Source organism: Carcharhinus amblyrhynchos, chromosome 2 (assembly GCF_965287045.1).
Source record: "Carcharhinus amblyrhynchos chromosome 2, sCarAmb.v2.hapA, whole genome shotgun sequence".
Lineage (NCBI taxonomy): Eukaryota > Metazoa > Chordata > Chondrichthyes > Carcharhiniformes > Carcharhinidae > Carcharhinus > Carcharhinus amblyrhynchos.
In genome coordinates this window covers 96,287,824-96,315,738 of record NC_137325.1, presented here as the reverse complement: position 1 = coordinate 96,315,738, position 27,915 = coordinate 96,287,824, and the positions used below count along the sequence as shown (strand labels likewise).

The 27,915-nt window shown below is 42.0% G+C and overlaps 2 protein-coding genes across 2 annotated transcripts in view; one reads left to right on the top strand and one right to left on the bottom strand.

Moving 5' to 3' along the window:
• coa1 (cytochrome C oxidase assembly factor 1) overlaps positions 1-17,932 on the bottom strand; it is a 68,257-nt gene extending 50,325 nt beyond the window's left edge. Inside the window, exons 1-2 of the mRNA XM_080209528.1 lie at positions 17,774-17,932; positions 16,045-16,084 (exon numbers count right to left, since the gene is read on the bottom strand). Coding sequence (XP_080065654.1) covers positions 16,045-16,084; positions 17,774-17,906 — 173 coding nt within the window. The 5' untranslated portion in view covers positions 17,907-17,932. The remainder of the gene's footprint in view (positions 1-16,044; positions 16,085-17,773) is intronic.
• A 4,963-nt stretch (positions 17,933-22,895) lies between these two features.
• The window catches only part of blvra (biliverdin reductase A), a 43,062-nt gene continuing 38,042 nt past the window's right edge, over positions 22,896-27,915 (top strand). The window contains exon 1 of the mRNA XM_080216889.1: positions 22,896-22,930. The gene's annotated coding sequence lies outside the window, so the exon portion shown is untranslated. The remainder of the gene's footprint in view (positions 22,931-27,915) is intronic.

Sequence of the window (27,915 nt, the reverse complement as noted above, 5' to 3'; positions counted from 1 at the left end):
TGTCAGACACGACTTCCCTTTAATGAAACCGTGCTGCGTCTGCTCTATCAAGCAATTCCCTTCAAGATGCCTCGCAATTTCCTCCTTAATGACAGATTCTAACATTTTACCTACCACAGACGTTAAACTAACCGGCCTATAATTCCCCGCCTTTTGCCTGGCACCCTCCTTAAACAATGGCGTAACATTAGCCGTTTTCCAATCATCCGGCACTTCCCCGGAATCCAGCGACATTTGGAAAATAACCACCAAGGCATCCACTATCACCTCCGCCATTTCTTTCAGAACCCTCGTATGCATTCCATCCGGTCCTGGGGACTTGTCCACAATCAGCCCCTCCAGTCTGTCGAGCACCGCCTCTGTAGTAACAGTAATGTCATTAAGACCCTCCAGTCCTACCACCTTTCCATCGCTAACACCCGGCAAATTATTCACGTCCTCCTCCGTGAAGACAGAAACAAAAAAGTTATTCAATACCTTAGCCATATCCCCATCCCCTACCACTAGGTCCCCTTTCTCATCCTTTAAAGGACCAACATTCACCCTAGCCAGCCTCTTCCTTTTTATATATTTATAAAAACTCTTGCTATCCTTTTTTATATTAAGCGCTAGCCCAGCTTCATAGTTTCTCCTACCCTTCCTTATCAACTTCTTTGTCAATCTTTGTTGACATTTAAACCTCTCCCAATCCTCTTCTCGCCCACTACTCTTAGCTACTCTAAATTCCTCCGCTTTTAGTTTAACACTTTCCTTCACCGGCAGATGCATGGGAATACCACCAGCTGCAAGTTCCCCTCTAAGGCACACACCATCCTGATATGGAACTATATTACCATTCCTTCATTGTCATCGGATCAAAATCTTGGAATTCCCTCTCTAACGGTACTGAGAGCACCTACACAACATGAACTGCTGTGGTTCAAGTTGACAGCTCATCACCACCTTTGAGGGCAGTTAGGAATGGGGCATAAATGCTGTCCTAGGCAGTGACACCCACATCCTGTTAAAGAATAAATAGGAAAAAAATGACAACGTTTTGATGTTACACAGTTCAGTGGTGATCTTAATCTTATATTTCATTGTCTAACCACGTCGGATTTCCCAGTTATATCTGCTTAATGTTGGAAGTGCGGCAGGAAGGCCTGTGGAAAGAATGTCTTAGTAATTTTAAACAGTCTCTCAGTGGCATAATCATTCTAGTTTTCAGTCAGGCAGTGCCCTCTTCAGATGATGTCTGGCAGCAACCAGTGTAACAACAACAACTTAAATTTCAACAGACTGGTAATTAACTCAGGAATCTACTATTTCCCAAAGGGAAAGATGTGTGTGCATGAAGGTACGCTAAAAAAAAGCCATAAAACATCTCAAGGCACTATAAAACAAAACAAAAACAAGCTACATAAGGAGATATTGGGTAAGATGATGAAAAGCTTGGTCGGTGAGATAGTTTTTAAGGAATGTCTTAAAGGGAAAAAGCAAGGTAGAAAGGTGGGGAGAGGGAAGTAATTCCTGTTCTTAGGGCCCAGGCAGCTGAAAACATGGTCACCAATGGTGGAGCAATTAGAATTGGAGATGCGCAAGAGGCCAGAATTAGAGGAGTGTAGACATCTCAGAGGATTGGGGGGCTGGAGATATTACAGAGATAGCGAGGGGTAAGGTCAGCCATTGAGAGACTTGAAAACTAAAGACAAGAATTTTAAAATCAAGATGTAGTTTGAACCAGAGAGGCATTGGAGGAGAATGGTGTGGTCAACTGTGTCAAAGGCTGCAGACAGCTCAAGAAGGTAAGGAAGGTAAGGCTTGCCTTAGTCATGGTCACATAGAAGAAATTGTTAAGAGCTGTGACTGGGGAGGAATTCAAACATGGGGTTCAGGAAAAGAAAACCCTCTCCCCACCTTTCTACTTTGCTTTTTCCCTTTAAGACATTCCTTAAAAACGATCTCACCGATCAAGCTTTTCATCATCTTACCCAATATCTCCTTATGTAGCTTGTTTTTGTTTTGTTTTATAGTGCCTTGAGATTTTTTATGGCTTTTGTTTTGGCGTACCTTCATGCACACACATCTTTCCCTTTGGGAAATAGTAGATTCCTGAGTTAATTACCAGTCTGTTGAAATTTAAGTTGTTGTTGTTACACTGCTTGCTGCCAGTTGGTCCCTTAGATGATGAGAAGGGGGACTTAGTGGTAGGGGATGGGGATATGGCTGAGGTCTTGAATAACTTTTTTGTTTCTGTCTTCACGGAGGAGGACGTGAATAATTTGCCGGGTGTTAGAGATGGAAAGGTGGTAGGACTGGAGGGTCTTAATGACATTACTGTTACTACAGAGGCGGTGCTCGACAGACTGGAGGGGCTGATTGTGGACAAGTCCCCAGGACCGGATGGAATGCATCCGAGGGTTCTGAAAGAAATGGCGGAGGTGATAGTGGATGCCTTGGTGGTTATTTTCCAGACATCGCTGGATTCCAGGGAAGTGCCGGAAGATTGGAAAACGGCTAATGTTACGCCGTTGTTTAAGAAGGGTGCCAGGCAAAAGGCAGGGAATTATAGGCCGGTTAGTTTAACGTCTGTTGTAGGTAAAATGTTAGAATCCGTCATCGAGGAGGAAATAGCGAGGCATCTTGAGAGAAAGTGCTTGATAGAGCAGACGCAGCACGGTTTCGTTAAAGGGAAGTCGTGTCTGACAAATTTACTGGAGTTCTATGAGGATGTGTCTAGGGCGGTGGATAGAGGAGAGCCGGTGGATGTGGTCTTTCTGGATTTTCAGAAGGCGTTTGACAAGATACCTCACAAGAGGTTATTGCAGAAGGTCAGGGGACATGGAGTTGGGGGTAGGGTGTTAGCGTGGATAGAGGATTGGTTGTCAAATAGGAGGCAGAGAGTGGGGGTCAATGGGTGCTATTTGGATTGGCGGTTGGTGACTAGTGGAGTGCCCCAGGGGTCAGTGCTGAGGCCTCAGCTGTTTACCATTTATATAGATGATCTGGAGGAGGGAACTGAGTGTAGGGTGTCGAAATTTGCTGATGACACCAAGATTGGTGGAACGGCAAATTGTGCGGAGGGTGTGGAGAGTCTGCAGAAGGATCTAGATAGGCTGGGTGAATGGGCCAGGGAATGGCAAATGGAATTTAATGTTGGCAAGTGCGAGGTGGTCCACTTTGGTAGGAATAATGGTAGGAAGGGTTATTACTTAAGTGGCGAAAAACTGCAGCAGGCGACGGTGCTGAGGGACCTCGGGGTCCTTGTGCATGAGTCGCAAAAACCCAGCTTGCAGGTGCAACAGGTGGTCAGGAAGGCAAATGGGATGCTGGCCTTCATAGCGAGGGGGATTGAATAAAAAAGTAGGGAGGTCTTGCTGCGGCTGTATAGGGCATTGGTGAGGCCGCAGCTGGAGTACTGTGTGCAGTTTTGGGCGCCGTACTTACGCAAGGATATTTTGGCCTTGGAGGGAGTGCAGAGGAGGTTTACTAGGCTGATGCCGGAGTTGAGGGGGTTGAGCTATGAGGAGAGGCTGAATAAATTAGGCTTGTACTCGTTAGAGTTTAGAAGAATGAGGGGAGATCTCATTGAGACGTATAAGATGATGAATGGGATGGATAGGATAGAGGTGGAGAGACTCTTCCCGCTCAGAAAGGATAGTAGGACTGGGGGCACAGCCTCAAGATAAAGGGGGGGCGGTTTAGAATGGAGTTGAGGAGGAACTTCTTCACTCAAAGGGTGGTGAATCTCTGGAATTCTCTGCCCGTTGAAGTGGTGGAGGCTACCTCGCTAAATATTTTTAAGACGCGGGTTGATGGGTTTTTGATAAGAGAGGGGATTAAGGGTTATGGGGAGAGGGCGGGAATGTGGAACTGAGCCACGACAGATCAGCCATGATCTTATTGAATGGTGGGGCAGGCTCGAAGGGCTAGATGGCCTACTCCTGCTCCTATTTCTTATGTTCTTATGTTTTTCGATGCAAGCTACACTGTAATTCAGCTTTCAGTCTGAAAACATGTTTCTTGAATAAAATATAATTATTACAAAAACAGAAAATGCTGGAAAATCTCAGCAGGTCCGACAGCATCGAGATGACCCTTCATCAGAGGGTCAATATAATTATTATTGTGTTTGATTTGGAACTGCACCTTTAAATCATTCACAATACAAAAGGAGACTCCAGCTGCCACCAGAACCTCGTGATACATTTAATCCAAAAATCAGATACCTCAGTCAGAGCCCTGCCTTCATACATAATCCCATTTTTGGTCTCTGATTGGCTACACTCCTCTTTTTAATCACTCTTTTACTATTATATGCCTGGCAATCTATTGTCAACTGTCTCTTTGCTGCTCTAATTTGCTTTCTCGACTCTCTTCTGAACCCTCTATATTAAACTTGGTTCCCTGTTGTAATATCCACCCAACATCTGTCAATAGGCGCAATTTTTATTTTGTCATCTTCATTTTCACCCCTCTTGACATCCAGGCCGCTCCGCATTTGTTTGGCCTACCTTTCCCCTTCAAGGGAATATACATTAACTGTGCCCAAACTGTCTCAACCTAAAAGGAAGGTTTTATTCAGTTTTGCCTGCCAATCTTCAATTCCAGTTTAACTGGTTCAGATCCATTACCCCACTGAAGTTACTTTTCCCCCCAGTTAGTTATTTTTATTGTGGATTGTTCCTTGTCCTTTTCCAATGGCCAACTTAAATGTTATGATTTAATATCATTGTCCCCTAAGCATTCCCTGACTGACACTTCATTTACTTGACCCACCTTACTCCTTTACTGTTGGATTGGAGACATACTGCTGTAGAAAATTCTCCTGAACACTCTAGGTACTCTTGTCCTCTTGGCACTTTATACTATCCCAGTGTATATTTGGCTAAATAAAGTCCTCCATTATAACTATTATCATTTATGGACCTCCCTGTAATTTCCTTGCAATTTGTTCCTCTACATCTTTTTCACTAGTTGGTGCCCTCTAGACTACTCCAAGGAATGTAACTTTAGCCTTTATTGTTCCTTAAATCTAATCAAATAGATTCTGTCCTTTGACGCCTCTGGGACATCCTCCCTTTCCAGCCCTGCATTATTCTCCTTAGACAATACTGCCTCGTTCCCCATTCCCTTCCTGTCTCTGTGTCCGGGGATATTTAACACCCAGACCTGCCCTTCCTTATTCCAAGTTTGATTTTCTGCAAGTTGGAGCAAGGAGACGATGTACTTATGAAGAAACACAGAATGTAATTTATTTAGATAAATTTAGTGCAGTCAATTGTTTTCAAATATAGCAGTTAAAAAAAAACAGCAAGTTATGGCAACTTTTAGTAACTTCCTTTTGCAGAATTTGCAAGAGAGTTATTGAGGCAATCGCCAGTTCCTGCAATAGTAATTAATGCATGGAGGAAACACTACCTTTGTCACTCATTCTACAAAAGAAAAGTCTGATTAATTGTGACCTTCTGATTTTCTTTCTGAAGGATTATCAATGTAGACAGGTAGTGCCTGTTAGCTTTTCAGTTGGTCATCTCTTGTGCAATAAATTCATTCAACAACTTAAGCATCACAACTTCAAATTTTACTTGATCACTCATAAGAACATAAGAAATAGGAGCAGGAGTAGGCCATCTAGCCCGTCGAGCCTGCCCCGCCATTCAATAAGATCATGGCTGATCTGTTGTGGCTCAGTTCCACATTCCCGCCCTCTCCCCATAACCCTTAATCCCCTTGCCTATCAAAAACCTATCAACCCGCATCTTAAAAATATTGAGCGAGGCAGCCTCCACCACTTCAACGGGCAGAGAATTCCAGTTCCTTGGAAATTATAATGTAATTTAGTAACTAAAAATAAATTGGAATTATAGTTCTTTCGATGTTGGGGACATGCTACTGAAAGGTTACCTTGATGTCAAGGCTACTGAAAATCCTCCCAAAGGCAAAGGGAAATGGGACTCACCAATGAAAGTGACCTAAGTACAAAGGCTAACTAAAATCTAGTATAGTCTCTATTTTTGCAGAAGACTAAGGAAATTTGACATGTCAGCTACAATTCTCACCAACATTTATAGATGCACTATAAAGCATTCTTTCTAGCTGTATCTCAGCTTAGTACGGCTCCTGCTCTGCCCAGGACCACAAGAAACTATAGAAGTTCATGAATGTAGACCAATCCATCACACAAACCAGCCTCCCATCCATTAACTCTGTCTACATTTCCCGCCGCCTCGGCAAAGCAGCCAGCATAATTAAGGGCCCTACGCATCCCGGACATTCTCTCTTCCACCTTCTTCCATTGGGAGAAAGATACAAAAGTCTGAGGTCATGTACAAACCAATTCAAGAACAGCTTCTTCCCTGCTGCCATTAGACTTTTGAATGGATCTATCTTGCATTAAGTTGATCTTTCTCTACACCCTAGTTATGACTGTGACACTATATTCTGCACTGTCTCATTTCCTTCTCTATAAATGGTATGCTCTGCCAGTGTACTGCACAAGAAACAATACTTTTCACTGTATGCTAATATATGACAATAATAAATCAAATCAAAAATCAAACAAAAGGATAGAAATGGCCAAAAATCTAACAGCTATATACTACACAATGTCGTGCTTCATTTTATTTTTTTCAGCTACATTAAAGCATCTCTGAAATAATGCTAAAGTCAAAGACAATCATTTTGACAAAATAAAGTGAAAAGGAAAATTGGAAGTTGAACAAAGGAAACTGCAAACTCAGAACCTTCAAGCTGTATGCCTACTGTAAATTGCCTGTACTATGGTCCGGTACAGGCAGTTTGGGTGGAGCTTTTATGGCTAATGGAATCATCAAAAATCCTCAGCAACTGCAGCTTTGAACTCTCAGCCTGGCTTATTCAAATCACCAAAATGCAGAACCATCCTGAAATATTTCTTACATGCTACAAATTACACTGCACAGCTTTAAAGGAGATAAGAAACATATCACAATGAGAACTAATCAAATGCAGCACATACTGTTAATAATCCATATTGAATCCATTGATGCAGTGCCCATAGCGTAGAATCATGGAATCCCAAAAGTGCAGAAAGAGCACCAACAACTTTCCCACTCAGGCCCAATCCCTGTAATCCTACATTATTTACCCTGACAGTCCCCCTGACACTAAGGGGCAATTTAGCATGGCCAATCAACTTAATCCACACATCTCTGGAGTGTGAGTGGAAATCCAGAGGAAACCCACACAGACACAGGGAGAATGTGCAAATTCCACACTGACAGTGACCCGAGGCAGGAATTGAACCCGGATCCCTGGCACTGTGAGGTAACAGTATTAACGACTGTGCCACCGTGCCACCTAGTTCAATGAATGCATGTGACAATAATAAATCATTTCCATGCACATATTCTTGGGGTTTTTACATTCCATATTTTCTTAATTTCTCTCACTAGTCACTCTTATTAATGAACCTGCCATGTGCATTTTTACCTGGTATCAGCGTGAGAGCATTGGGCCATTGCTGATAACTGAGAACACTTATTTCATACATTAGTGATGGGAATGTATCACATGCTGCATGGTGAATTATGTTTTCTTTACAGATAGCACATTAGACCAGTTCTCTATTGAATCAAGACATTAAGCTGGATTTTACATGGTCCCTGCCCCACCCGACTAAAACTTCATGGAGGAACCCAACCAGCAGAAAACTGCTGCCCAGAAGCCACTTATTGAACAAAGTCTGTGGGCTGTATTCCCATCTCCAGGTTCCATCTCAGAATTGTCAGCCAATTAGAGGTTGACAGCTCTCTAGCACTCACAGTGTCCCAGTAGTACAGGCCACTGCCGGTACTGCACTTGGGGCTTGAGGAGGTATTCGGCATTGGATTAGGTGGAGGAAATGTTTGGAGCTTTCACTGAAGGGGCAGGGTTTGAGGGGTCGAGGGGAAGGGAAACCTGAGCGAAGTAATACTTTGGGAGGGGTACCCTCTAATGGGCAGAGGGGCTCAGTTAAAGGGACCCATCACCAGCCACACAGGAAATCCTGCAAGGCTGGACACTTAGTGTGCCTCTCCTGCTGACTGTTAAATCCCAGCAATAGCTGGACAAGATGGCATAAATGCCCACTTAAAGACCTCAATGGGCCTGACAGGCCAGCCCCATTGCTGGTGTAAACTGTAGTGGGGTAAGGGGCAGGCAAGTAGGCTGCCCAATGGACTTTACATGCTACCCCGTCTTCAGACCTTCAAGCGGAGGACCATAAAATCCAGCCAATACCTTTGCAATCAGTAAAAGCTTCAATTACATAAGGTATGTGAACAACACAGTTTTCACAGTGAGACTTTTTCTTTTTATTCCTTGACATATAAAACAGCAAAGGTTCAAGTCTCTCATGTTCTCTCAAAATATAATCACTAACTATATATTGATGTACCACAGCTACAATGAATGAGCCCAACACCATTCATTAAACAGCCATGCAACATTAAAGTCACTCAGCAATGCACCTTGTGACTACATATTACAAACTCATTGGGAGTACTTTCAAGGCCTCTCTCCTTTACAATTGGCTGCATAAGGTCAGGAAATGGGGATGATGGCTAAATTGTCAAGGTTGGCAAGCAGGGTGGCAGAGTGGTTAGCACTGCTGCCTCACGGTGCCAGGGACCCAGGTTCAATTCCAATCTCGGATGACTATTCGTGTGGAGTTTGTATGTTTTCCTCATGACTGCATGGGTTTTCTCCAGGTGCTCCAGTTTCCTCCCACAGTCCAAAGATGTGCAAGTATGGTACCTTGTCTGTGCTAAATTGCCATTTAGTGTCAGGGGGAATCAGCAGGGAAAACATTCGGGTTGTGTGGATTGGGCCTGGGTGGGATTGTTGACAGTGCAGGTTCGATAGGCCAAACAGCTTCCCTCCATACTGTAAGGATTCTATGATTCTAACTCAACTCAACCCAGCATAAACATGACCACTATTGTTTGAACTGTGGTGAATATGTGTGTGTCTGAGCAATCTGTTCCGGAGAGATGGTTAAGAATAATAACATTCAAATATCATTGATATTTAACACCTCATTAACCATTTCTCCAGTGATGTGGAATCCAGCCGCTCCAGAGAGTGTGAGCAGCCAGATTCAGTAGAAAATGCTTTTTGTGGCACTAATGATAGACCATGGAGGTGCAGGGGTACCCTGCACCCCCCAAGTTCCTCAAACATTCTGCAGCAATTGGCTGACTCTACCTACTCCCACCCACACCAACAATCTCTCCCAGTTCTTCCCTTCTTATTGCTGGATGACACCCAATAGCAAACAATAACGAAGTGAGAAAGAGCAAAATGAAGCAATTAGTGAGAGCAAATGAATAACAAACATTCATTACTAATCTGCAAAGTTTCCCAGTTGCCAGGGTCCCTTCCTAGTGATCCTCAGTTCTGGCCTTTTGTTGCTGGCTTTCCCACCCATCACCCAACTAGCCTGGCTATCTAATTGGTTGCCGAGTGTGAAACAGGGTAGAAAATCAACAATGGCGTGACCACTAAATTCTGCAGTGCCTCCAAATTGTTGGCATTTTTTGAGCTCCCAACCCCACCCATCCTGTAAACAAGTACCCACATTGCCTTCACATGAATGCTGGGATTATTCTCTACCGCTCCCTGATGTTAACCAGTGCAAATAAAATTCCTGCCCATACAGCAGTCCATCACAAACTGGACTACTGAGGTCCTGTCCAACTCATTAAAGGATTAAAAAATGACTATTTGAGTCAGTGCCTCTGGGAAAGGGTGAACCATTTCACGTGTGACCAGAAGCTACAGGACTCTGGTCTGATTTCAGCCCCACTCTCAAGTTCTGGTGAAAGGCCACAGACCTGAGCTGCTGTGTTTCCAGCATTTTCTGGTTTTCATTTTATATATGGAATGACACCCAAAGTAATCAAGTGTTGCAATGCTTTTCCTTGATAGATCAGAGTACTTTTTAGATGGTATGAAGCTAAATGCAGTAGATGTCCAAAGAGACTTGGGGTTCAGATGCATAAATCTTTAAAATGCCATGACCAGATGCAGAAAATAATCAAGAAGATGAATGGAATGCTGGTCTTTATATCCAGAAGACTGGAATATAAGGACACAGAAGTTATGCTGCAGCTATACAAAGCCTAGTTAGACCCACTTGGAGAACTTTGGGTAGATGTGGGCACCACACCCTAGGAAGGATATAGGGGCCTTGAGTGCTACATAGGTTAACAACTATGGCTCTTGGACTTCAGGGGTTTAATTCTCAAGAAAGATTATACAATTTAGAAGGCTAAAGGCTGATCTGATCAAAGTCTACAAGATACTAACAGGAAAAGACAGCTTAGATAAAGTTAACCTATTTCCACTCGTTAATGATTCTAGAACTAGGAGGCATTGTCTAAACATTAGGGCCACACCATTCAGGAGAGGTGTCAGGAAGCATTTCTACACAAAGGGAGGTAGATGTTTGGAACTCTCATCCAAAAATGGCAGTTGATGTCATAGCTTCTCCACGACCTCCTCAAAAGTCAAACACAGGACATGGTGGACAGACTACCCTTCGTCATCCAGTACTTCCTCGGAGCAGAGAAGCTACGACATCTTCTCCGGAGCCTTCAACATATCATTGATGAAGACGAACATCTCGCCAAGGCCAAGCCCACGCTCCCACTTCCTGCCTTCAAACAACCGCACAACCTCAAACAGACCATTGTCCACAGCAAACTACCCAGCCTTCAGGAGAACAGTGACCATGACACCACAGCAACTTCTGCAAGACATGCCAGATCACTGACACGGATGCCACCATCTCACATGAGAATACCATCCACCAGATACATGGTACATACTCTTGCATCTTAGCCAACGTTGTCTACCTGATACACTGCAAGAAAGGATGTCCCGAGACAAGGTACATTGGGAAGACCATGCAGACACTACGACAATGGATGAATGAACATTGCTTGACAATCACCAGGCAGGCGTATTCTTTGAGCTATGAGGAGAGGCTGAATAAACTGGGCTTGTACTCGTTAGAGTTTAGAAGAATGAGGGGAGATCTCATTGAGACGTATAAGATGATGAATGGGATGGATAGGATAGAGGTGGAGAGACTCTTCCCGCTCAAAAAAGACAGTAGGACTAGGAGGCACAGCCTCAAGATAAAAGGGGGGCGGTTTAGAACGGAGTTGAGGAGGAACTTCTTCACTCAAAGGGTGGTGAATCTCTGGAATTCTCTGCCCGTTGAAGTGGTGGAGGCTGCCTCGCTAAATATTTTTAAGACGCGGGTTGATGGGTTTTTGATAAGACAGGGGATTAAGGGTTATGGGGAGAAAGTGGGAAAGTGGAACTGAGCAGCGACAGATCAGCCATGATCTTATTGAATGGCGGGGCAGGCTCAAGGGGCTAGATGGCCTACTCCTGCTCCTATTTCTTATGTTCTTATGAGACATATAAGATGATGAATGGGATGGATAGGATCGAGGTGGAGAGACTCTTCCCGCTCAGAAAGGACAGTAGGACTAGGGGGCACAGCCTCAAGATAAAGGGGGATGGTTTAGAACGGAGTTGAGGAGGAACTTCTTCACTCAAAGGGTGGTGAATCTCTGGAATTCTCTGCCCGTTGAAGTGGTGGAGGCTGCCTCGCTAAATATTTTTAAGACGCGGGTTGATGGGTTTTTGATAAGCGAGGGGATTAAGGGTCATGGGGAGAGGGCGGGAATGTGGAACTGAACCACGACAGATCAGCCACGATCTTATTGAATGGCAGGGCAGGCTCGAAGGGGTAGATGGCCTACTCCTGCTCCTATTTCTTATGTTCTTCCTGTCAGGGAACACTTCAGCAGTCACGGGCATTCAGCCTCTGATCTTCGGGTAAGCGTTCTCCAAGGCAGCCTTAATGACACATAACACAGAGTTGCCAAGCAAAAACTGATAGCCAAGTTCCGCACCCATGAGAATGGCTCATCTGGGATCTTGGGTTCATGTCACACTATCTGTAACCCTATGACTTGCCTGGGTTTGCAAAATCTCACTAATTGTCCTGGCTTGAGACAATTCACACCTCTTTAACCTGTCTTAATCCTCTCTCCACTCCCATAGTCTGTACCCGTACAGATAATCAAGACTTGATTATCTGTAAAGACTAGCATTCCAACCACTATCTTGTAAATTGAGTCTGTGTCTACATATGCCTTGTTTGTGAACACAACTCTTCACTTACCTGAACAAGGAGCAACATTCTGAAAGCTTGTGCTACCAGGTAAACCTGTTGGACTTTAACCTGGTGTTCTGTGACTTTTTAACTGATAAAACTGAAGCCCATGGGATTATAGACAATGGCTGTGTGGATATAAAGTTGGCAAAGGGGCAGAAAACAGGGAGTAATGGTGAATATGATTGTAGTTTCAGACTGGAGACAAGAATACAGTGCTTTCCCTCAGGGTCGCTATTAGGAATGCAAATGACATAAAAAACTTAGAAATGCAGTAAACAATGAGAAGGATAGTAAATTGACTGTAGGGGGATATAAAAAGAATGGTAAAATTATCAGATACAAGGCAGGGGAAATTTAATGCAAAGAATTATGAAGTGATTGATAGGAACACTAAGAGACGGCAAGTTCAATTGTACAATTTTAAGGGAGATGCAGAAACAGGGTGGCCTGGAGATATATGTGCACAAATCTTTGAAGGTATCAGGACAAGTTAAGAAGGTTGCTCTAAAAAGACATAAGGGATCCTTGGCTTTGTAAAGAAAGGCATTGTATATAAATGCAAGAAGGTTGTGCTAACCGTTTATAATGGCCAGTTTTGTGCATCAGACTTTAGAAAGGATGAAGAGAAGACTTACTGGAATAGTACCAGGGTGGTGAGACTTTGGTTATGAGGCGAGATTAGAGAAACTGCTTTCTCTCAGAGATGAGAAGGTTAAGGAGAAATTTGATAGGGTTTTTCAAAATTATCAAGTGCTTTAAATGAGTAAATAAGGAGAAACTCCTGTGGAGAAACATAAGTTCTGAGAGGACACTGATTTACTGTAATCGGCAAGAGTCAGTCTGATGAGTCACATTACTAAGATGCTTTGAGCATTGAAGAATTGGGTCAGGAGTAAGAAGCCAGAAATTTCAGCTCTTTGATGTGGGTTTTCCAGAAAATAAAGGGCCGAATTCTCCCAAAACATTTCCAAGTGTTGCCCCCAGCAGGGAAACCTTCAATCTAGAAAAATTTTTTTGGAGCCTAGTTCCCCTTGAGAAGTTGATGGTGAGCTGCCTTCTTGAATTGCTGCAGACCACGTTCTGTGGATTGACTCACAATGCCATTAGGGAGGGAATTTCAGGATTTTGACCCAGCGACTGCGAAGGAACAGCAATATATTTCCAAGTCAGGATGATGAGTGGCTTGGAGGGGAATTTGCAGGTGGTGGTGTTCCTATGTATCTGCTGCCCTTGTCCTAGATGGAAGCGGTCATGGGTTCTTTTAATAGAAAGTATTGTTATCTTTGGAAATTACATGGTAAAATAATACATGATGCTTGCCCCTCATTGTAAAAGTCCTGTGCAGAAGTTGAACATGGATAAAATGGCTTGAGTAATGCAACTAAAATGTAAGTAACTACCTAAAGGGAAAGGAAAGGATTTGAGTACTCCTCAATTATTTTTGTAAAAGTAGATAATTATAGCTATAAAAATAATTTGATCTTGTAAAATTCCAGATCAATTCTCAGGAGCTGTTTAAGTCCATAACAGCAACATCCATTCTGCACTCTGCAGGGAAGGAGACGTGATGCATTAGCCTGTGTTAGTTAAGGAGAAAAATGACAAGCATGAAAAGCCTTACATCTCTCATTTCAGATAGTGCAATTCAACTTAACAATATTATGAAGTAAAAATGTGAGGGAGTCAATAATTTCCTGCTAGGTTTTGTAACCTATTCTTCTACTTATGAGTAAACACTGGGGATTTACAAGCAGCTCTTGATTGACACAAACTTCTGGTGGAATTAAATTGAAAAGGCACATGGAATTTAAATTAAATAAAAATCTGGAATGATGACCATGAAACCATGGCCGATTGTTGTAAAAACCCATCTTGATCAACACAAAACAGACTGACTCCTTCCCTGAAGAGTGCAGAGTGGATGCTGCTGTGACAGCTTCTAAGAATTTATCTGAAGTTGTAACATTGCAGGATGACAAGTTACTGCCAATGCGTTAATATCCCAAGAATTTTTTTTTAAACAGGGAGTCAAATCATTTTTATAGCTATTTTTACATAGAAGGATTGAGAAGTAATTTTTAAAAAATCCTTTCTTTTCCTTTAGGGAAGGAAATTTGCCATCCTCACCTTGTGCGGCCTACATGTGACTCCAGTACCACAGCAATGTGGTACTGGAGTCCCTGAAGTGGCCTAGCAAGTCAATCAGTTCAAGGGCAATTAGGGATGAGCAATAAATGGTGGCCCAACAACGATGCCTGCATCCCATGAACAAATAAATTTTAAAAAATTAGCCTCTGATAAACCTGTTGATGTAACTGGTCAGATCACTTCGCCACTTGCACTGCCCAAAACTAACTCCTGAAGATACAGGCTAAATATCATAAATACCATCCTGAGCCCCAGGCAGTCAATGAGGTGCACCACAGAAGATTAGCTGACATAATTTATATGGAGAGTATTCACCAGATGGCATTCTTTATTAAAGGTGTCAAACAATCTTTTGAAAAGGAGATCATGCACATGTAACCTGAAATTTACCCATTACTATCCACACACCCAAACAAAATACAAGAAAAGTTTACTAATACCATCAGAAAACCTGGCAGCAAACCCAAAAATCTGCTTGTGAGAGAATGGATATGTTAAAAACAAATCATTGCATGTGATATGATTTAAGCTATGTTGCCACACAACATTCCTTCATTTACACTGGAAACAAAAGCACGTAAATCCGGAAATTGAAAACATCAAATTGAATGGTGCATTTTTGGGGGGGGATTCAGAAGGGGCCGTGCTTCCTCCTAAATGTTTTAAGAATAAAAATTGCAAATGCTTTGATGTTTTACTTTCCTCTTCAAGTTAAATATTTTAATTTTTAACAAACTAACCAGGTGCTCCCAAAGATAATTTTAGACTTTATCCTCAATATCTATTCTTTCTTCTCAGTTCAGAGATGTTCTACCACTCAAGATCCATTTCAGTGACACTGCATCAATACAACTTTCAAAGGTGGGCTCTTTACCATAACTGTGCTAGTTCAGTTCATTGTTTATCCCCATCTGCCATTTCAATTTAATTTGCATCTCCTCCATGTTCAACCTATTAAACTGTTACTCTTTTCCTACATTGTCCATTTGAAGCTGACAGCCCTCACACATCGGAGGGGCAAACATTAGCTCGACCAAAATGTCACGTTCATTTTCTCCTCTCATCTTGCAACCGTCCCCATTACTGCTCCAAGCTCTTGCAGGCTAAGCTTCTGCTCCTTTCCTTTTCCTCTTCATTATCTTCCATTTCCCAATCCCTCAATTCCATTAATTTATCCCCCTTTTCATTGTTCACAATTCCCTCTCATTTGTCTCATTTCTTTTGTCTCCTTCACTGCCATCAACCTCTCCAGTATTCCCATTTCCTCCTGAACACAATAAAAATTTGCTCTGAGTTTTAGATGTATTGCCACAGTCTAATTATTTAAACACAACTGTCAGTATTTCCTATGAGTTTATGGTGGTGGCACAGGGACAAAGGAGTGGCTGACCTTGTCCCATAACACACTCCAATCCACCTCTTCTGAACATACATAACATTTCAGTGCATAAATGGAGAAGGAACAATGCATGTTCTGGTGATTTTAAGCACCAAAAGTAGCTAGTGTTTGGACCTTACCCTGGCAGCCTGACCAGCAGCTGGAAAAGTAGAATATCCATGTAAGAAATCTCCACTCATCTCAGCAATTCAGACACAATTACAATTAATTAAAGGAATAAAGCAACTTAGCACCTCAACATCACAACATGAGTCCTGGCCTGAGATCACCCAGCAAAAATAGCGTGGAAGTGCACTACCTGTGGTAGGATTTCATTTTCATCTTATGAATTTCTGCATCTTTAAAAAAAAAGAGATTTCACAAATAGGTAGTTATTAATTCTAAGTATTACTTGTGAACAATACTCAAATGCAGGTTAAATTAGAAAGAAATACATAAAATTCCACCTGCCTTTCCTTATTTGATCTATGTCATTATTTACATCACCCAAGCTAGTAACCTGACAATATGGGTTAGTGTCAGCAGACTTATAAAAGTCTACACAGATCACAAACATTATGCTCTGATCTAAACATCAGACTGAGCATAGAAAACTCAGCTCTTCCAGCCTGTTCCACGATTCAGTGAGATCATGGTTGACCTGTGGCCAAACGCCACATAACCCACTTTGTTCCATATCCCTCAATATCAATGGTGAGCAAAAATCTATCAGTTTTTAATTTAACAATTTATCTAGCATTAACTTTAATTTGCGAAACATAGTTCCCAAATTTTACCACCTTCTGTGTGTAAAAGTGTTTTTCATTTAATTCATAAAGGTTCTGGCTCTAATTTATAGACTATGTTGCCTAGTTCTAAACTTTCCAAACAGGGGAAATAGTTTCTCTTTATCTACTCCCTAACAACATGAAAACTTGAGTCAAATTACCCCTTAAAATTTTAAATTCAAAGGAATACAACCCCAGTTTGAGTGAACTCTTCCTTTAATTTAACCCTTGCAGTCTACATATCATTCTGGTCAATGCACACTGCACTCCCTGTAAGGTCAACGCTGCGGTACGCAGAACAGCTCTCAATACTCAAGGTAGTTAGGGCTTTGATTAGCTTCAGTATGGCTTCAACTTCATTCTATTCTGTTCCTCCAAATAAGGCCAGCATTTCAACAGGCCTTTTGATTTGCACTGTACCTGCCCATGCCATTATAAAGGATCTATGTACCTGGATCCCCAAGTCTTGATTTGTATTGATTTTGATACTATGTGCACATTCCCTTATTATTACTACCTGTTCAGCCATCCTTTCATATTGCCTGGTTACCAGCTCTGTAGAAGAGTCATACCTACTCAAAACCTCAACAGAAACAGAAAATGCTGGAAAATCTCAGCAGGTCTGACAGAATCTGAGGAGAAAGAATAGGGCCAACCTTTTGAATCTGGATGACCCCTGGTCACAGCTCCAAAACCTGAACTCTGTTTCTGTACAGATGCTGCCAGGCCTATTGAGTTTTCCCAGCATCTTCTGTTTTTATACCAAGATCCATGTTTTTGGTTTTTATTGGCATTACTGTATGCGTTGTCTTTTCATTTAATAACTACTTTGATCATCTGCAGATTTTTTGGGCAAATAGTATTCTTACCCCTTTTAGGGGTATAAACTGCTTCTGTATCGCGTTTTCTTTTTTAAAGAAAACCTATTCCCACAGATGATCAGGGTCGTTTTACTTATTTGACAATTATAGAGTCAGCCAAGTTCGAGGGAGCAGGAGTGTTAGAGATGACAGGACTCATCCTCTCACTGAGAAGTGGACGAGTTTGAAATATAAAAGCAGAGGAGGAGGCATTTCCCGGGCTCCTTCCAAAGCTCCAGCAACAGTGAAACTGCCAGAAGGTTATAGTGACAACTAAAGAGGAAAAGGCGAGGAATTCCCGGTCAATCCAACCGCTCATTTCAACTAAACAGAAGAAGGTGAAAATTGCAAATTGATTAAAAAACGTCCCGACGAATTTATAATTAAAAGGTGAAAATACCGGAAACACTTGGCAGGACAAGGTCAGACGCGCATCTGTTGGAGATTATAAGATAATTCTTCCGGTTCTTGCAGAGGAAGTGATTGACATTTAGATGAACTCCTGTCTGCTTTGCCCCATTCCTTCCCCGCATTGACTCATTTCACATGGGCAGCGCCATCTTGGCAATATCGCAACAACTTTATTGACACACTCACAATGCATCCTATCAAATACAGACTGGAACTTTAATTAAAAACAAGGGTTTTTTAAAGAAAATGATCAATGTCCGTAACGACTTCAAGACGATACCAAATCGTATCATCCAGTGGAGCTACTATTCCCAGCTTTAGTTTATTAGTGTCATAAGCAGGCTTACATTAACATTGCAATGAAGTTACAGTGAAAATCCGCCACACTCCGATGCCTGTTCGGCTACACTGAACATTTAGCATAGCCAATGCACCTAACCAGCATGTCTTTTGGACTGTGGGAGGAAACCCATGCATACATGGGGAGGGTGTGCAGCTTCTGCAAAGACCCCAAGCCAGGAATCAAACCCGGGTCCCTGGCACTGTGAGGCAGCAGTGCTAATTACTGTGCAACCATGCTGCCAGTTGTTCTGAGTTAGCTTGAAATATGAAATAAATAAACTTCCTCTTCCATTTAGTCCTATTGTTTCCCAGTTGGTGTTGCATAGGGGATGGATGGCTTTTCCTGATCCTGATGTAGGAGCAGACATGTGGATGCAGGACATCCCAATTCTGCAGGAAGAAGGCTGTTGTGGTACAAGATGCTGAAGCAAAAAATATATAGTTCTCTGGTTCCCTCTCTCAGCTTCCTGAAATAGAAGTGTAATTAATGATTTTTCAATATAAAGGAAAATCTCCTAAATCATTTTGTTGCGACCCCAGTTGATGTCACTACTGGATGGGAAGATTCCTGAATTGAACTCTGGCTCAAAAGACCATAAATGTTGCTTTTTTTTCAGACTTCCTGGAGAAACAGAGTCATAGGTGTGTCACTTAGCTTTCAACAACAACAAACCTATTTTAAACAACAAACAAAGAACAAAAGAACAACCCAGCACGGGAAACAGGCCCTTCGGCCCAACGAGCCCGTGCTGCCGCATCATCCTACACCTATCCTACGCCAACTAGAGGTAAGGCTATACTGGATTTGGTGCTGGGAAATGAGCCAGACCAGGTGCTAGACTTGGAAGTTGGTGTGCATTTTGGTGATAGTGACCACAATTCGGTTACGTTCACCTTAGTGATGGAAAGGGATAGGCATGAATCTCGGGTCAGTAGTTTTAGCTGGGGGAAGGGTAATTATGAGGCTATTAGGAGAGAATTAGGAAGCATAGGTTGGACTAGGAGATTACAGGGACTGGGAACGTCCGAAATGTGGAGTTTTTTCAAGGAGCAGCTACTGCGAGTCCGTGATAGGTATGTCCCTGTCAGGCAAGGAGGAATTGGTAGGGCTAGGGAACCGTGGTGCACTAAAAAAGTTGATTCGTTGGTTAAAAAGAAAAAGGAGGCTTATGTTCGGATGAGGCTTGAGGGCTCAGGTAGTGCATTAGAAAGCTTTAGATTGGCTAGGAGTGAGTTGAAGAGTGAGTTAAGAAGGGCTAAAAGAGGACATGAGAAGACTTTGGCTGATAGGATTAAGGAGAATCCTAAGGCGTTCTATAGGTATGTCAAGAACAGAAGGTTGGTTAGGGCAAGATTAGGGCCAGTTACAGACAGTAGAGGAAAGTTGTGTGTGGAACCAGAAGAGATTGGTGAGGCATTGAACCAATATTTCTCTTCGGTGTTCACGCAGGGGGACATGAATATAGCTGAGGAGGACACTGGGTTGCAGGGGTGTAAAATAGACAGTATTGCAGTTGATAAGGGGGATGTGCTGGATATTCTAGAGGGTTTGAAAATAGATAAGTCCCCTGGTCCGGATCAGATTTACCCTAGGATTCTCTGGGAGGCAAGAGAGGTGATTGCAGAGCCTCTGGCTCTGATCTTCAGGTCGTCGTTGGTCTCTGGTATAGTACCGGAAGATTGGAGGATAGCGAATGTTGTCCCATTGTTTAAGAAGGGGAACAGAGACTTCCCCGGGAATTATAGACCGGTGAGTCTTACTTCTGTTGTGGGCAAGATTTTAGAAAAAATTATTAGGGATAGGATTTATAGTTATTTGGAGAGTAATGAATTGATTGGAGATAGTCAGCATGGTTTTGTAGCGGGTAGGTCGTGCCTTACTAACCTTATTGAGTTTTTTGAGAAAGTGACCAAAGAGGTGGATGGGGGTAAGGCAGTTGACATGGTATATATGGATTTTAGTAAGGCGTTTGATAAGGTTCACCATGGTAGGCTTCTGCAGAAAATGCAGATGTATGGGATTGAGGGTAGTCTAGGAAATTGGATCAGGAATTGGCTAGCAGATAGGAGACAGAGGGTAGTGGTTGATGGTAAATATTCGTCATGGAGTTCGGTTACGAGTGGTGTGCCTCAGGGATCTGTTTTGGGGCCACTGCTGTTTGTAATTTTTATTAATGATCTGGATGAGGGTATAGCTGGGTGGATTAGTAAATTTGCTGATGACACCAAAGTCGGAGGTGTGGTAGATTGTGAGGAAGGGTGTCATAGTTTGCAGGGAGACTTAGACAGGTTGCAGAGCTGGGCCGAGAGGTGGCGGATGGAGTTTAATGCGGAGAAGTGTGAGGTGATTCACTTTGGTAGGAATAACAGATGTGTTGAGTATAGGGCTAACGGGAGGACTTTGAATAGTGTGGATGAACAGAGGGATCTAGGTGTATGTGTACATAGATCCCTGAAAGTTGGGAATCAAGTAGATAAGGTTGTTAAGAAGGCATACGGTGTCTTGGCGTTTATTGGTAGGGGGATTGAATTTAGGAGTCGCAGCATCATGTTGCAACTGTACACAACTCTGGTGCGGCCGCACTTGGAGTATTGTGTGCAGTTCTGGTCCCCACATTACAGGAAGGATGTGGAGGCTTTGGAGAGGGTGCAGAGAAGGTTTACCAGGATGTTGCCTGGTATGGAGGGGAGGTCCTATGAGGAGAGACTGAGGGATTTGGGGTTGTTTTCGCTAGAAAGAAGGCGGCTAAAAGGGGATCTTATTGAAACATATAAGATGATTAGAGGTTTAGATAGGGTGGATAGTGATAGCCTTTTTCCTCGGATGGAGAAAGCTAGCACGAGGGGGCATGGCTTTAAATTAAGGGGGGGTAGTTATAGGACGGATGTCAGGGATAGGTCCTTTACCCAGAGGGTGGTGAGGGATTGGAATGCCCTGCCTGCTGCAGTTGCAAATGCGCCTAGTTTGGGGGTGTTTAAGAGATCCGTGGATAGGTTTATGGACGAAAAGGGATTGGTTTAGATTAGTGGGTCATTGTTTTTTTTTTAAACTGGTCGGCGCAACATCGTGGGCTGAAGGGCCTGTTCTGCGCTGTAATGTTCTATGTTCTATTCTACCCTGCGTGGAATGGAACCCCTAACTTAGCCAGATTCAGGGGAGAATAGTGTCATTAAAGGTTTGTCTACAATACATAGTCCTTCACTCCCACTCAGGTTCACAAAAGTACACAGATTTCAAGAACAACAGGTTACAAAATATATCTTAAGCTATAAGGTTTTCAATAATCACACAATCCCTGTAACCCAACAAACTGACTTTAGTCAGACAACATTCAGCTCTGAAAACTGAGTGAATGCCACTCAGTTGATCCTCTGTGGATTTCTTCTCAAATTGAGTGTTTCCAAACTCAAAAGTACATGTTTTAAAATCTTCTTTCAACCAATGCTGTCCACTAGCTGTTTTCATCAAAGATCTCTCTCCAGCTTTTCCAACTCTCCTAAGATTCTGTTCTCTTGAAGGTTTTTAAGCTTTTATACAAACTCTGAGATCCAGCCACTTAATATTTCACGTGCTTCACTGGATGTCGAAAAATATGACAAACGTTAGGATCACTTTAGATATCTTTGGTTTCTCATTAGCCAACTTCTTTTCAGCTCTGTGTGTGACTTCAGTGAATAATACCCTGATCCAAATTCCAATTTCCTCTTGTCCTTTAACCTCAGACTTCCTGAAAACTTCTCTTCATTTCTCTAGTTTCCTTCACTAGCTGTTCTTTAGATTTCTGGTACTTGGCTTTCTTGCCCCATACTCTGGTGTATTTATTTTCTTCTAGCAAAGCTGTGAGATGTCTCCTCTCTCATTGCTAAGTTCCTACTAACCTAGCTTTCAGTTTAAAACTATACTCAAAAAGGTCCTTTCCCCAAAAGTGGCCCTGGTTGCTAAGCAACATCTCATTCTTTTCACAAGTTTATATTTACTTTACAGTGCATAAATTCTCTCAGAACAACAAAAACACAGTTTGAACTGAAAGCTACACATGCAAACACCTTAGTCTAACATGAATGTGACTTGTACTCTTTCTTACACAAATTAATTCCATTTAAATCTATGCCTTATATCTAATAATTAACAATATAAATACAGATCACTTAAACTACATTTGTTTCCTGGCACTTTTTTTTGCAAAAATATACTTTGTTCATAAAATATCTGAAAGAACATTACAAATTATTTCAAAATGCCCATTACAGGAAGTGCAGTAATAGTCAAATTTTCCATGTGGATCATGTAGCACCCCAATATGCTTCAATACAACCAAAGGAACATTACAGACATTTCAAAATGCTAATGGTTTCCAGATCGAGAGAACTTTGCATGTTTATAGCTAGGTCATCTCCATTGTTCTCGCTTACTTACTGGGAATGGAAAACACCTAGTCCTGGGAATTTGTCACTCTTTGGGGTGACTATTTTCTTCATTGCTTTCTTTAATTAAAAAAAAATTCATGGGACATGGACATCGCTGGCTGGCCAGCATTTGTGGCCCATCCATGGTTGCCCTTGGAGATGCGTCCCCATTCCTGAATCAGTGTTGTATCCCTTGGGATGTCTGGCATGCTATCCTCTTCCTCTACTATGATGAGAAGAGTTTTTTTTAAAGGGAGAGGGGCAATGGGAAAAATGGCGGCTGGGGGAGCAGGGTCCTGACGTCACTGGAAAACGGTCTATCAGATACAGCAAGCTGGGCCGCGCATGCCCAGTGGAGAAGAGTTTTATGTAAGAGAGAAGCTGCGCATTGCGGAGGGTGAGTGAGTGAGGGAATGGATGGAGCGCTCCGTAAATTGTTACAATGGAAATAGCAAGGGACCGGAGTCACTGTCACTGCTAATACATACACGTTTTACAGATCTTTAACGCACGTGAATGTTTACTTTTTACCGGTACTCTTGCGCTTTAATTTGTAACTATAAACTAAGTGTTCGCTGTCAAATTAATTAAGTACCAATGTTATTATGTAACCTATCAAACAGCCCAGTGCCTCAGTCACACTGAAACTCTTTGTCACGTAAATAGCAAAAGTAAAATAAGGGATCGGCCAGCGGAAGTTACATTTTAGAATTGGTGTCAGGAAATTCATTACACAACCAACACATAAAATAGACTTGCAGGAAGCGCTGCAGAAGCTGAGGTCTGCATACAGGGGGGTAAACTGAGATGGTTTGAATGCCGTTCCTGGTTGTTTACTTTTTTATGATGCTGATTTACAGTCAATACGGAGCTGTCAGCACCCGAGGGGAAATGTCCCATCATGATCGTAACATGAGCCCTGATGACACGCAACGTGCAACGCACGTTGCATTCAGAAAGGATAGAAACAATCCCTGGTAAAACAAGTTGTGCCAGATGACGTTCAGAAGAAGAGGTGGGGAGAATAGGTCAAGTATAGACTAGAGACAGTAACGGATTGCATGTCTGTAGAGGCCACAATGCAGGATAAAAGTTTATTAATTGAGAAAGAAAGTCTTGCATTTATGTAACGCCTTTCGTGACCTCGGGAGGTTCTCAAGTGCTTTCCAGCAAATGAAGTACTTCTGGACCATGGTCACTGTTAAATTGGAAAGGTGGCAGGCTCTCACAAACAGCACTGTGATAATAGACAGATTATACTCTTATTAATATGGACCAGAATACCAGAAAGATTAATTTGATGAGTTCAAATGAATACTTTGTCCAACAAATTCAACAATGCTTTTGAGGAATCAGTATGACATATCGATTTTCAAAAATGCACAGTATCTTTTTGGATTTTCAAAAGGGTTTTGATAAGCATGTGCAGAGTTCTTGCTGAGGTTGCAAAATATTAAAGTGATCGTGGCAGCAGGGATGGAAAGTTTGCTGAAGGATCATTCTTGAGATTTGAGATGTAAACAGTGGTGCCCATTACGGGTCAGTCTTAAGACTGTTACTCCTCTCAATATATAAACGTGGGGACAAAATATCAAAATTTACGAGCAGCACAAAAATAAGGATGTGACTAACTGTAAAGAGGACAGTAAACTAGCCTAAGTAGGACATAAACATGTTGAACAGGTAGACATTGAAACATGGGAGGAGGAATAAAGAAGGGTACAGAGGAGATTTACAAGGATGTTGCTAGGACTGGAAACTTGCAGCAATGAGGAGAGATTGGATAACTTGGGGTTGTGCAGAGGAGGCTAAGGAGATGCACACAATTGTGGAGGCCCAGGATAGAATGGATGGGAAGGGCCTATTTACTTTAGCAGTGACTTGGGGATTTAAAATGACTGGTAGAAGGATTATGCAGAGGATTGTTAGAATGTGAATGACCTATCAGAAATAATGGTGCGAGCAAAATCCATAATAGCTTTCCATAAAAAGATACAAAATAGGAGCAGGAGGAAGCCATTTGGCCCTCCAAGCCTGCTCCACCATTGATTATGATCATGGCTGATTGTCCAACTCAATGATCTAGTCCTGCTTTTTCCCCATGACCTTTGATCCCATTTTCCCCCAAGTGCTATATCTAGCCGCCCCTTGAATACATTCAATGTTTTGGCATCAACTACTTCCTCTGGTAATGAATTCCACAGGCTCACCACTCTTTGAGTGAAGAAACGTCTCCTCATCTCCATCCTAAATGGTCTACCATAAATCCTCAGACTGTGGCCCCTGATTCTGGACTCTCCCATCATTGGGAACATCCTCCCTGCATCTATGCTGTCTAGTCCTGTTAGAATTTTATATGTCTTTATGAGACCCCACCCTCGTTTGTCTGAACTCCAGCGAAAACAATCCTAATCTGGTCAATCTCTTCTCGTGCATCAGTCCTGCCATCCCCAGAATCAGCCTGGAAACAGGAAATTGGATGAAACAGGAAACAGCCTTTAAACAAGAAATTGGATAAAATATCTGGAAAGTAATGAAATGGGTGTGAGGAAAGGATAAGGGAATGGGATTAAATGGATAGTTCTTGCTGACTGGATATCCAAGATAGGAAAATGGAATTAAGACACAGATAGGCATGAACTAATTGAATAGCAGAAGAGGCTTGAGTGACTGAATGACCTACTCCTGCCTTATGTTCTTTCAGAGAGCTGGGGAAAGTGCAATAGTTTGAATGGCTTCTTTCTGTGATGTAAAGTTAAATGAAATGAGAGGAGAGAAATTCATTTTGAATTGAAGGTTACAGCACTGTTGGAGACAACTAATTGTTTTGATGTCCTGACTAAAGTGGCGCATAACACAGACCACATAGTGTCTAGTTTATAGATTCTTTAGAAATGAATTAACTCAACCTACTGAATATTGGGAATTCTAATCCTATGTGAAAGTATATTGATAGCAACTGACCCACTCCGCACCTTAATACGGATTAATTTTAAAAGTAGGGTTAAGTTCATGTCAATACAATTAATGTATAATGTATTCAATTCTTCAAAATGCTTGGATAATACATTAGTAATAAAAGAGATGTCAGGAAATGGTTGGGGAATTAGGAGTGGCATCTTTCTTATCAAGCTGTGACACAGTACAGTGAACCATCTGTGCACTGTGTATCTTGCTCCTTTAGCTACCCTCAGTATCTTTTCACTATCCTATGTAAACATGAGGGTTCTGCTGGTGCTAGCTACAACAGTTTCAGCAGCAGTCACGTGGTAATTGGGCATTTTAAACAAAAACAAGTTGTTCCAGGAACCCGCCGTTAAAGTGCCTATTCATGATAAGTAGCACAGCTGGGGATGAAAGCCATGACCTCCCTGGCACATTTCCATCACAAAAGAGGGCTTGTATGAGTCTAACTTTTTAAAAATTGTTCATTCGTTCATGGGCATTTATTGCCCATCCCTAATTGCCCTTGAAAAGTTGATGAGTTACCTTCTTGAACCACAATGCATGTGCTATAGATGCACCTATGGTGCTGTCATGGAGGGTTATTTTGGGATATTGATCCAACCACAGTGAACGAACAGTGATATAGTTCCAAATCAGGATGGTGGTTCCCAGGACAAGAGGGTTATCCTAGGGTGAGAGGCTGAGCAAATTGGGATCATACTGTCTGAAGTTTAGAAGAATTAGGTGTTTTAGTTTAACTGAGTTGGCTAGACAGCTGGATCATGTCGCAGAATGGCACCAACATCATGAGTTCAATTCCCATACTAGCTGAGGTTATTCATGAAGGCCCACTTTCTCAGCCTTGCCCGTTGCCTGAGGTATAGTGATCCTCAGGTTAAATCACCACCAGTCAGCTGCCCCCCTCAAAGGGGATGGCAGCCTATGGTCATCTGGAACTAAGGCAACTTTAGCTATTTTGCTCAGTGCAATACACAGCAGAAAGATGGTGACGGGTCTGGGATGGAATTTTCTTTTACATTTAATTCGAGAAATTAAAGATTGAAGAAGTTTGTGACTTATTTTGGGAGTTCCTAAAGTAGATTTTGAGGAAGTTTAAGCAATTTGAAAGATTTTGAGGCAGTTTAAGCATTTTGAAATATTCAATTTCTTGGAATAATTCAAAGGGATATTTATCCAAGCTTAACATATGTGTATGGTCAATGTGTTAACCTTGGTGAATCAGCATGGTACATAATTAGAAAAAAAAAGCACTGAAGATTTATTTGAGGACCATGGGGGAATTCAGCCCTAACAGCAAATGAAGTTTTCATATTTGGCCAAAAGCCACTAAAATAGGGGCTGAAAATAAAGTTATTGTTTTTCTCACCATTTTGGGACAAAGTGCTTTTGATGTAGTTGTTGTCATAGAGACTCAATTGCAATATTGTCTGAGGGACCCTAGTTTGATAAAATTTGCCGAAATAAATAAAATTCTGGGCTCAGTATATAGCGTGACTAAGAATGAGATTGCATTGAAAGTTGCATTCAGTGAATGGAAACAGTTGCAATGAGAGGCTGTTGCTCTTAAATTAAAGAAACTCTTTCGTCACTGTGGGTATGGCGTGAACTTTCCCAAGGCAATTGTGGATGGGCAATAGATATTGGCCTAGCCAGTGATGCCAATATTTCATAAATGAATTCAAAAAAAAACTCTAATGTCAATGTTAGAGAAACATTCATAGAAAGCTTAAAGGACAATAAAATCCAGTCCTGGCTTTTGATAAAAGGCAATAAGCTGATGTGGAAGGAGGCCTGTGATAAGGCCACAGCCATAGAAATGGCAGAAAAGATGGCTGCAAATTGCAAGGGAGATTTTTCCGAACCTGCAGGGTGATCCACATCATTAGTGAAATCTAGGCCATGGCAATCAAGTTTGGATTTATGGAGATTAAGAATGATATCTCACAACATGGAAAATAGTGTGGAGAAGCCAGTTGCATATGCTTCAGGTACTTTAACATACAAGTTGAAAAAGTGGCTTGAGCAATTACATATCATGGTGCTAAGTTCCAGAAATATACAGTAGAAGGTTCATTTTGTTAACTGACCACCAAGTCCTTACGATCATATCTGGTTCAGAGATGAGGAGTACCATTCCTTGGGAAGCATGGCTCAAACTGGACACTGATTTTGATGGTGCTCAGTATGACATTAATTATTGTAAGTAGGCAGTTTGTGCCAATTCAGACATTGTTTTGAGATTTCCTGTGAAGGCTGATTTGTTTTTAGCCACTGTGTTACCTGTGAATTACTTTACATACTCAAATGATATGCCAGTGAAATTAATAAAGAAATTCAGTAAAGCACTAAATTATTTAACGAATTGCTGGCCTAAAGTGTGTGACGAGAAACTGAGGGAGTATTTCACACATAAAA